Here is a 12,031-nt window from a genome sequence, read left to right on the forward strand (position 1 = left end):
TAAACGTTGGCAAGTTAAATGTAAGACATTGATAAGACAGGCTAAGAGAGAATTTGAAAAGAAGTTGGCTGTAGAGGCAAAAACTCACAGTAAAAACCTTTTTTTAATATATCCGAAGCAGCAAGCCTGTGAGGGAGTCAGTTGGACAGATGATCGAGGGGTTAAAGGGGCACTTAGAGAAGATAAGGCCATCGTGGAAAGATTAAATGAATTCTTTGCTTCGGTGTTTACTGAAGAGGATGTTGGGGAGGTACCCGCAATGGAGAAGGTTTTCATGGATAATGATTCAGATGGACTGATTCAAATCACGGTGAACCTAGAAGATGTGGTAGGCCTGATTGACAAACTGAAGAGCAGTAAATCACCTGGACCGGATGGTATACACCCCAGAGTTCTGAAGGAACTAAAAAATTTCAGACCTATTAGTAAAAATTTGTAACCTATCATTAAAATCATCCATTGTACTTAAGACTGGAGGATAGCTAATGTAACCCCAATATTTAAACAGGGCTCCAGGGGTGATCCAGGAAGCTACAGACCGGTTAGCCTGACTTCAGTGCCAGGAAAAATAGTGGAAAGTGTTCTAAACATCAAAATCACAGAACATATAGAAAGACATGGTTTAATGGAACAAAGTCAGCATGGCTTTACCCAGGGCAAGTCTTACCTCACAAATCTGCTTCACTTTTTTGAAGGAGTTAATAAACATGTGGATAAAGGTGAACCGGTAGATATAGTATACTTGGATTTTCAGAAGGCGTTTGACACAGTTCCTCATGAGAGGCTTCTAGGAAAAGTAAAAAGTCATGGGATAGGTGGCGATGTCCTTTCGTGGATTGCAAACTGGCTAAAAGACAGGAAACAGAGTAGGATTAAATGGACAATTTTCTCAGTGGAAGAGTGGACAGTGGAGTGCCTCAGGGATCTGTATTGGGACCCTTACTTTTCAATATATTTATAAATGATCTGGAAAGAAATACGACGAGTGAGAGAATCAAATTTGCAGATGACACAAAATTGTTCAGAGTAGTTAAATCACAAGCAGATTGTGATAAATTGCAGGAAGACCTTGTGAGACTGGAAAATTGGGCATCCAAATGGCAGATGAAATTTAATATAGATAAGTGCAAGGTGATGCATATAGGGAAAAATAACCCATGCTATAATTACACAATGTTGGGTTCCACATTAGGTGCTACAACCCAAGAAAGAGATCTAGGCGAAATAGTGGATAACACATTGAAATCGGTTCAGTGTGCTGCGGCAGTCAAAAAAGCAAACAGAATGTTGGGAATTATTAGAAAGGGAATGATGAATAAAACAGAAAATGTCATAATGCCTCTGTATCTCTCCATGGTGAGACCCCACCTTGAATACTGTGTACAATTCTGGTCGCCGCATCTCAAAGATATAATTGCAATGGAGAAGGTACAGAGAAGGGCTACCAAAATAAGGGGAATGGAACAGCTCCCCTATGAGGAAAGACTAAAGAGGTTAGGACTTTTCAGCTTGGAGAAGAGACGGCGGAGGGGGGATATGATAGAGATGTTTAAAATTGAGAGGTCTAGAACGGGTATATGTGAATCTGTTATTTACTCTTTCGGATAATAGACTAGGGGCCACTCCATGAAGTTAGCATGGGGCACATTTAAAACTAATCGGAGAAAGTTCTTTTTTACTCCACGCACAATTAAACTCTGGAATTTGTTGCCAGAGGATGTGGTTAGTGTAGCTGTATTTAAAAAAGGATTGGATAAGTTCTTGGAGGAGAAGTCCATTACCTGCTATTAAGTTCACTTAGAGAATAGCCACTGCCATTAGCAATGGTAACATGGAATAGACTTAGTTTTTGGGTACTTGCCAGGTTCTTATGGCCTGGATTGGCCACTGTTGGAAACAGGATGCTGGGCTTGATGGACCCTTGGTCTGACCCAGTATGGCATGTTCTTATGAAACCACATCCTCTGGCCATGAATTCCAGCTATGTGCTGAGTGAAAGCTCATTTAAAGCAAATCTAAGAAAATTCTATTTGTTAACTTGATGGAGTGCACCCTGGTCCTTCTATCTGAGAGAGTAAATAACAATTTACTTTCTTATTAAAGTCCTTTTATGAAATGGTCCAGAATGCTAAATTACAGTCCAATCTTATTACTACTACTTGCCAATTACACTGTGATTTGTAAGTTTTTTATGTATGTTTCTGTTTTTACTAATTATGAATGTTTTATCTTCTTGTAAACTACTTAGACCCACTGTGTGTATACGTGGTATATAAAAATCTTTTAAATAAAATAAATTTGATTTCCTAGCGTGTAGCAGATGGACTCAGGACCAATGGGTATAGTGCGCTGCTGATAGTAGTTGGAGACGGATCAGATTTCAATTTGACGTCAGCCCTAGTACATATACCCCTGCAGGAAGCCCTGCTCTTCAGTATTTTCCATCTCCATAGCAGTTCGGGACTCTATACATGCTTGCACAGTGATAGAGTATTCTAACTACAAAAATCCAAAAAAAGAAGAAATCTTACCTCTACAGACGAGCCCCGCTCTCCTGTGGTAATGCCTACGGGTCCCTCCCCCAGTCAAGAATTCCTGAGGTGATTTCCATGATCCCTCAGAGGGTAGGTCTCGGTCCAGCAGCCGGTCCCCGGCGTGGACTTAGCCCCTGGCAATGGGTGCGGCTGAGAGGCAGTGGGTGCAACTTCGGGCTTGGCAGTGAAGGTACCTTTCCCTCTTCCCCCGTAGCCAGAGACCGCCGGAATGAGATCGGGAAACACCGAGACAAAGTAAGGTAGAAAACTTCCTAAGTGTCTCTTGTCTCAGAGGTCCGAAGAGCCGCACAGATCACCAGCCGGCGTCCGTGCTACCGGGTTGATCAGCCCTATCCGGGCTAGACCCAGGTCCAATACAAGGGTCCTCCCACATGGGAGACCCTCCAAAGTGGTCGCCATATTGCTCGCATTTTCGCTGTCACCATTTTCGCTTGTCTGTCTGCCAATTCGATCCGTGTGCACAAAATCACTTGTGTGCACGCGGGCACCGGGCGCACAGCCACATGCTCAACTGTGCCGGGTGCATAAGTAAACCTCGTGCTCACAGCGGCTCGCGCATATTATTGAGCGCGCATCCTACCTACACGCACAACTTCAGCGCACTCGGAGCGCATAACTAAGCCTCCTGGCGTACAATTGAATGCACAAACCGGAGGTTTCTGCAATCCTACACGCACAAACCATGGCACCACTGGACAAGAAGCTCAAGGCTCAGGTCCTCTGCCCAGCATGCCACATTAGAGCTGTGCAGCACGAAGAGGCCACGGCCCTGTGTCTACAGTGCGAGGAGGCTCTGGGTGAACCAGGTCAGGGTCCTCCCCAACCGGTACTGGGATCCGGATCCACCGATAGTATACCGGACTTCGCTAGCCCCAGCGGGAGCCTACCTCAAACAGGACTCCCCGGGGACGCAGCGCCTCTCAATTTAGACCCAGCGTCTTTCTCCTGGGTAGAGTTCTTCAAAGGCCTACACACCTTTGTCCACATGCAACCGGCGCCTCCGATGACACAACCACAGTCTTACCCAGAGAAGTGCCTCTCCCACCCAAAAGCCTCGACATTGGGGACACAGACACCTCAGACAAGGATCAAGACTCCCTGGAGGAAGGGGAAATCCCTCCAGGAACAGAACCTTACCGAACCATCAGGCGGTTCTTCACCAAGGACGAACTTTCAGACCTCATGGCGCACAGCTTGAAAGAGCTCACTATCCCAGGCACAAGTGCCACAGGGGAACCTAAGATGAACACCCTCCTAGAGGGACTCTGTCAGACCTCTCGTCATTTCCCTTTGCTGCAAGCCGTCCAACAGCTGATTAACCTGGAATGGGAGGCTCCGGAGGCCACTTTCAAAGGGGGATGGCAGCCATGTACCCCCTGGACCCTGCTGCCAAAGATCTCCTGGCATTCCCCAAAGTGGATGCCATGGTTGGCATGGTCTCAAAGTGCACTACCATTGCAGTCGAGGGAGGAGTGGCACTCAAGGATGCCCAGGACAGACGTCTGGAATCCATCCTCAGTCATTAGACGTATCAGCTATGTCACTACAGATTGTGGCCTGCTGTACCTTGGTGACATGTGCCCGCTTATCAAAGACCAGGAACGCCACCACACCCATCGAAGCACTAGAACCAGCAGTATCATTCCTCACGGATGCGACCTCCAACCTGGTGCGCACCGCAGCCAGAGGAGTTTCGTCTTTTGTGGCAGCCAGAAGACAACTCTGGCTTGAAGCTGGTCAGCAGGCGCAATGTCCAAGACTAGACTCACGAGAATGCCTGTTAAGGGAACCCTCCTGTTCAGAAGCGAACTGGAGAAGTTAGCTGACAAAAGGGGCGAATCCCCAATACCGCAGTTGCCGGAGAACAAGAGAAGCCAGCGCCCCCTCCCCCTGAACATCTAAGGCAGGGGATCACAGTGCTTCAAACTGTACAGAAGTACATATCAAGCATCTCGCCCTGCAGGCAGGGGCCAGTCCTTTCGGAACAAACACAACAAAAGGGGAGCCTGCACTGGTCCAGGCCCCAGCTGCACCCCGCAATGAAGATTAGCAGACACATCCACAGGAAGAAGCCATAGGGAGCAAGCTTGCCATATTCTACCAAAGATGGGTTGAGAACTTCGGACAAGTGGGTCCTAACCATCATTCGAAAAGGATATTATCTGGATTTCCACAACATCCCTCCGGACAAGTTTGCGAAATCTCCCTGCCACGACCATTTCAAGAGGACGGCAGTGGAATCCACACTGACCAAATTGCTCGTCTTAAAGGCCATAGCACCGGTGCCCATGCAACAACAAAATACCGGGCACTATTCCATCTGTTTTATCTTTCCCAAGAAAGAGGGTACATTCCGGCCTATCCTGGACCTCAAGTCTGTCAACTGCCACCTGAGAGTCCCTCACTTCTGCATGGAAACCCTACGCTCGGTCATAGGAGTGATACAGATGAGAGAATTCCTTACATCCCTGTATCTGTCAGAAGCCTTCCTGCACATCCCGGTCCATTATGAGCATCAGCGTTTTCTGTGCTTCGCGATCCTGGATCACCACTATCAGTTCCGGGCACTACCCTTCGGGCTAGCCACAGCACCTCGAATGTTCACCAAAATCATGGTTGTAGTGGTGGCGACACTGAGGAAAGACGGAATCCTCGTACACCCATATCTGGATGATTGGCTGATTAGGGCAAAATCCCCAGAGGAAAGCCATCAGGCGACCACCAGAGTCAAAACTCTACTGGAGATCCTCTGGAGGGTGGTCAACAAAAACAAGAGCTGTCTGCAGCCCTCCCAATCTCTGGAATACGTGGGAGTACGGTTAGACACCAGACAAGACAAGGTCATTCTGACTCCTATAAGGAGAACAAAACTGATGAACCAATTGCGAAACATGTTAAGCAGTCTTCACCCCAAGGTGTGGGACTACCGCAAAGTCCTCAGTCTCATGACATCCACACTGGAAGTGGTTCCATGGGCAAGAGCTCACATGCGACCCCTAAAGCATTCTCTACTGTCACAATGGAATCTGATGTTCCAGAACTACTCCGTTCGCCTCCAGCTACTGGAGGAAGTTCGAATCCAGCTACAATGGTGGCTACAAGACCACCTGAGCAAGGGAGTAAGGCTATCCCTGCCGACCTGGATCTTGCTCACCACGGATGTGAGCCTACGAGGGTGGGGAGCCCACTGCCAGAAACTGACCGCCCAGGGGAAATGGGACAAGGAAGAGTCAGGATGAAGCATGGGCAGTCAGACTAGCCTGCCTATAGTTCAGGCACAGACTCCGGGGCGAATCGGTTAGTCATGTCGGACAACGCCACAACAGTTGCCTACATCAACTGCCAGGGAGGAACCAGAAGCCAACAGGTGTCCCTGGAAATAGACCCCCTAATGGTATGGGCGGAATCCAATCTACAAGAGATCTCAGCCACCCACATTGCGGGAAAAGACAGAGAAAGTCTAGACCCAGGGGAATGGAGGCTGATGTCAACAGCCTTCCAGTTGATAGTACACTGCTGGGGAACACCAGCCATGGCAGTCCTGGCAACCCGGTCTAACGCCCAAGTTCCTAACTTCTTCAGTCACAGACAGGAACCACAATCCCAAGGGATCTATGCCCTCATCCAGACCTGGCCAAGGGAAATCCTGCTATACGCCTTCCCTCCGTGACAAATACTGGGCGGGATCATCCGCAAGATAGAACACCACAGGGGACCAGTACTTCTAGTGGCCCCGGACTGGCCAAGAAGGCCGTGGTACGCAGACATGCAAAGACTACTGACAGGGAGTCCTCTCCCTGTACCTCCTCACAGGGATCTGCTCCAACAAGGCCCGATCCTCCAAGTAGACCGAACTCTATTCTCTCTTATGGTCTGGCCATTGAGAGGATAATCCTGAAGAAGAACAGATACTCGGGGGCGGTGATTGACACTCTGCTCAGAGCACGCAAGTTTTCCACATCTCTAACCTACGTACGAACATGGAGAATACTTGAAGCATGGTGTGAAGACTGCGACATCCTCCCACGGACAGTCAAAATTCCCACGATTCCTAAATTCCTGCAGAACGGCTTACAAAAGGGGTTGTCCCTCAACTCCAAGGTGCAGGTGGCCGCGTTGGCCTGCTAAGAGCCAAGGTGGGAGGCAGCAACCTAGCCTCTCACCCGGACGTCTCCCGCTTCCTGAAAGGGGTCAAACAGATCCAACCACCCCTAAAGTGGCTGGTACCTTTATGGAATCTCAACCTAGTCCAAGACTTCCTAACAGGAACCTCCTTCAGACTCACCCGCGGTCTGCCCCTCTGACTACTAACATTGAAGACTGCATTCTAGTGGCAGTCTATTAGGCCCGTTGCATCTCCGAGCTTCAAACACTGTCCTGTCAAACTCTCTTCCTCAGGTTCACATCTGGATCCATACAGCTGCGCACGGTCCCCTACTTCCTCCCAAAAGTGGTTTCTCACTTCTATCTAAACCAAACCATCCTACTGCCATTGCCAGTCGAGCATAAGGACTCGGACCAATCTCGCTGCCTTTGCCATCTTAACGTCAGCAGACTCCTAGTCCGATACCTGGAAAGGTCTGAATCCGTACGAAAGACGTACCACCTATTTGTCCTTCACAGCAGGAAGAAACAAGGGAAAGTGGCCTCACGGGCAACCATAGCCCGCTGGATCAAAGAGGTCATCAAGGTGGCCTATGTAGAGGCAGGCAAGCCTCCACCTCTACAAGTCTAGGCCCATTCCACTAGAGCCTGGGCAGAAACCAAGATGCTGTCACCCACCGAGATCTGTTGGGTGGCGACATGGACCTCCATTCACACCTTCTCTAGGTTCTACCGCCTGGATGTTCAGGCTCAGGAGGACACAGCATTCACAAAGGCAGGACTAAGTGGGCCATGGGCAGCCTCCCACCCAGTTCGGGAGTAGCTTTTATACATCCCATTGGTCCTGAGTCCATCTGCTACATGCTAGGAAATGGAGAAATTACTTACCTGATAATTTTGTTTTCCTTAGTGTAGACAGATGGACTCAGCATCCCGCCCACGGCTGCCGACAAACACAGAAACCTCGGGTGACAATCCCCGAGTGCAAGACAAACACGGGTAAACCAAGCTTCCCTCTAAGACACCCATACCCTACTGAGTGTTGGCGTTTCTCGGTTGAGTGCACTGGCGGAATCCAGCTATAACCACATCAACTAGTTCAAGTTAATCACGTTAACCAAGTTATTCAGTCACACACATATATCCGCAATTGCTTTTCGAAGAGAATACTGATGAGCAGAGCTTCCTGCAGGGGTATATGTACTAGGGCTGATGTCAGATTGAAATCTGATCTGTCTCAAACTGCTATCAGGAGCACACTATACCCATTGGTCCTGAGTCCGTCTGTCTACACTAAGGAAAACGAAGTTATCAGGTAAGTAATTTCTCCATTTTTGTTAGTCTGTCCACAGTTGCTTTTGAAGAGAAAACTGGCAGGCTGATGTCACTTCAGGAGTGTTATAACACTCCTGAAGTGATATGTGTGTAAGAAAACCAAAAAACCCCACAAAAAACAAAACATAAGTAGTAACTTCTCATTTTAAACCTGCAAACTGAGCATATGTAAGCTTGACTTTTGGGTGCAGATGAATAACTGAAGGTCTTGGATTTTACACAGTGACTTATCACAAGAATGAAAACTTGTTTTTATGTCCTTGTTCTTTGGTCACTTAAAAAAAAAAAAAGACTAGCATCTTTGATTTCTTTTTTCAGAGAGGAAAATATGAGATTCCAAAGTGGCTTTCTCCTGGTAGTGTACTACTTCTCAACCAAATGTTACAGGTAATTTTTAATAACCACATTAGTACTCAGTTTCCAGCAATAACCTTGATAGTACTGGTAGAGAGAGTTTGCTTGTTATGTATAAGAGAAGTTGTCTGTTCCACAAGCTCCTAGACGTATGCATTTTTGAGCAAGGTATCAAATGAAAGCTCAGGACCAGTAGATGTTAGTAAAATACCGAAGATCATTTTGGGGAATTTTTTTTTGAAGGGAGAGGGGTTTGGTTAGGAGCTATCTATTGAAACAGACTTCATCAATGACGCTTTTGGGAGGGAGGGGATCAGCAGCAGATTTACCCTGATTTCAAATATTGTAACACTTAATACCAACTTTCCAAAAGCCTGTGCATGACATTTTGGTTAATTGACAGTAGTGTGATGGGCAAACTGGAGAGTAACAAAAGGCACCCAAAATACTCTAAGCATGATACTGTAAATAGTCACTCTGAATTTCATGGGTGCAGAGATGACACTGTACAAAGTCAATATATACAAGTGAGTAGAAGTATGTAGATAGGATATTATCTGTTTTGTCACACTTTTTTATTTTTAAGGCACCTATCTTAATTCATCCAAGTCAGTGGTTCTCAACCTTTTTTCGGCCGGGACACACCTGACAGATGGTTCTCACATGCGTGACACACTGAACATGTGACCATCACGGGACAAAATGTAAATATACATTCTGCATCCTAGGGAACCACGTCGACCCCCAAAAATGGGTGCAGAGCAGAACTAGGGCATTACCCGTACAGCTCACCATACAAAAAAAAGATATTCTGGATCTGATGACATCTCAGTAAAAGCAAAGCAAACTCTCTTTACTGGCAAGCACAATACCCCTCCTTATGAAAAGACAGTAATTAACCAGGCCCTAAACACTAATACACCTCCTATTGGGAAAACAGAGCAAGCCAAGCTGCTATAGATACCCACTTAGAAATAATTGTAAAACTATACTAATAAATGTTACAAAACAGCTGATGAACAGAATAACATCCAACAATTAAACACTCATAAAAATTATTAAAAATTGTCTAAATATCAAAATATTTCAAAACAGCAGACACATCACATAACACCCAATAATTAAAATGGCAATCAATCAAGAAAAATAAACTTAAAAAGCTGCCTTTACTTACCCTCTCCAGCAACTCTCCTACTCCTTTCCCTTGCAGACCAATAGCACTCACCAGAAGCAGCAATGGCTGCTGAAGCTCTGTCCTCACAGTCCTCTTCCTTAGGGCCCACAACCAGTCACAACCAGTCTCTGTCTCACACAGACCAGTAACTTCCCTAACTAGTATCTCTTCCTCACACACACACCAGTCACCTCCCTGACCAGTCTCTCTCAATCACACACATGCTGTCACTTACAAGCTCACACATACTCTGTCACTTACAATCACACACACTCCCACTATGCACCCATTGTACCACACACAAGCTCTCACTCATGCACCCAAGCACCCATTCTACCACATACACACACTGCCACTCATGCACCCATTGTACCGCACACACAAAAGCTCTCTCATGCACCCAGGCACCCATTCTACCACACACACACACTACCACTCATGCAACCAGGCATGCATTCTAACACACACACACACAAAGCTGCCACTCACGCACCCAGGCGTGCATTCCAACACACACACACACACAAAGCTGCCACTCACCACCCAGGCACCCATTCTACCACAGGCACACAAGCTCTCACTCATACAATCAGGCATGCATTCTAACACACACACACAAAGCTCCCACCCAGGCACCTATTCTACCACACACACACAAGCTCTCACTCACGCACCCAGGCACCCATTCTACCACACACACACACACAAGCTCTCACTCATGCACCCATTCTACCACACACACACACAAGCTCTCACTCATGCACCCATTCTACCACACACACACACAAGCTCTCACTCATGCACCCATTCTACCACACACACACACAAGCTCTCACTCATGCACCCATTCTACAACAGGCACACAAGCTGTTACTCATGCACCCAGGCACCCACACACACAAGCTCTCACTCATGCACCCATTCTACCACACACACACACAAGCTCTCACTCATGCACCCATTCTACCACACACACACACAAGCTCTCACTCATGCACCCATTCTACCACACACACACACACGCTCTCACTCATGCACCCATTCTACCACACACACACACAAGCTCTCACTCATGCACCCATTCTACCACACACACACACAAGCTCTCACTCATGCACCCATTCTACCACACACACACACAAGCTCTCACTCATGCACCCATTCTACCACACACACACACAAGCTCTCACTCATGCACCCATTCTAACACACACACAAGCTCACATGGAGCCTCTTCTCATTGTTTGGCCTCCACTTCTCAGCCACCTCTGGCCTGACCTCCCGCGGTACGCAACGTCTCTCCAGCCGCCTCCCGCAGTGTGCAGGGTCTCTCCGCTCTTCAGCCGCCGGCAGTGGCGCACAGCGTCTCTTCGTTCTTCGGCCCCGCCGCCGGCGACGTGCAGGTCTCTGCGCTCTTCAGCCACCAGCAGCGGCGCGCAGCATCTCTTTGTTCTTCGGCCCCGCCGCTGGTGACGTGCAGGTCTCTCTGCTCTTCAGCTGCCGGCGGCGCGCAGCGTCTCTTCGTTCTTCGGCCCCGCTGGCGTTGGCGCGCAGCGTCTCTTCGTTCTTCGGCCCCGCTGGCGTTGGCGCGCAGCGTCTCTTCGTTCTTTGGCCCCGCTGGCGTTGGCGCGCAGCGTCTCTTCGTTCTTTGGCCCCGCTGGCGTTGGCGCGCAGCGTCTCTTCGTTCTTCGGCCCCGCTGACGTCGGCGCGCAGGTCTTTTCGTTCTTCGGCCCCGCTGGCGTTGGCGCGCAGCGTCTCTTCGGCCCCGCCCCTAGGGAGAAGGGAAGCACAAGCGGGGCAGTGGAACACCGGGAGCCGCGACACACCTGCCGGAGCTTGGTGACACACTGGTGTGTCGCGACACACCGGTTGAGAACCACTGATCCAAGTTATGCAATAGTATTGTCTGATATCTCCTTGTTTTGAGGATGACTGAATGCTTTTAAAGAGGATATATCTGTTATGTGTTCAGTCTTTCCTACTATTAGGCCAACTTCCAAGTAGCCAAAAGCAGGGGCTGACTATTTTTTTTTTCTCACAGGACAGCAGGATGTTAGTCCTCACATATGGGTTACATCACAGGATGGAGCCCAATCATGGAACACTTTTCAAAGTTTCTAGAACTTTGACTGGCCCCTATTGGGCATGCCCAGCAGTGCACTGACCCTGCATCCAGCAGGGGTCCCCTTCAGTCTCTCTTATTTATTTTTTTCCACGCAGCAGTAGCCACGAGGGTTAAGGAGCTCTCTAGAGATTCCTGACAAATTTTCCTCACCAAACTTTTTTTTTTTTTTTAACTTTTCAAAAAATTCTACCCCATAGAGGTCCCTCTATCGATATCAGTGCTCCGCAGTCGAAAGGTTTTAACCCTGTTGCAGTCTATTCCTACCGGCCATCCACCGCACCGTGGCTAAATGTTTGTCAAAGCTATGGCGTCTGGTTTTCGTCAGTGCCCCGATTGTCCTCTGACAATGTCCATCACAGACCCGCATAGAGTTTTGTGCTTGG

At 48.2% G+C, this 12,031-nt stretch overlaps 1 protein-coding gene across 3 annotated transcripts in view; it reads left to right on the forward strand.

The window, feature by feature from the left end:
• MELK (maternal embryonic leucine zipper kinase) overlaps positions 1-12,031 on the forward strand; it is a 265,917-nt gene that overhangs the window by 102,147 nt on the left and 151,739 nt on the right. For all 3 annotated transcript variants that reach the window (XM_029610905.1, XM_029610904.1, XM_029610906.1), the window contains one exon: positions 8,313-8,381. In XM_029610905.1, coding sequence (XP_029466765.1) covers positions 8,313-8,381 — 69 coding nt within the window. The remainder of the gene's footprint in view (positions 1-8,312; positions 8,382-12,031) is intronic.

The sequence above is a fragment of the Rhinatrema bivittatum genome, chromosome 8 (genome assembly GCF_901001135.1).
Source record: "Rhinatrema bivittatum chromosome 8, aRhiBiv1.1, whole genome shotgun sequence".
Taxonomy (NCBI): domain Eukaryota; kingdom Metazoa; phylum Chordata; class Amphibia; order Gymnophiona; family Rhinatrematidae; genus Rhinatrema; species Rhinatrema bivittatum.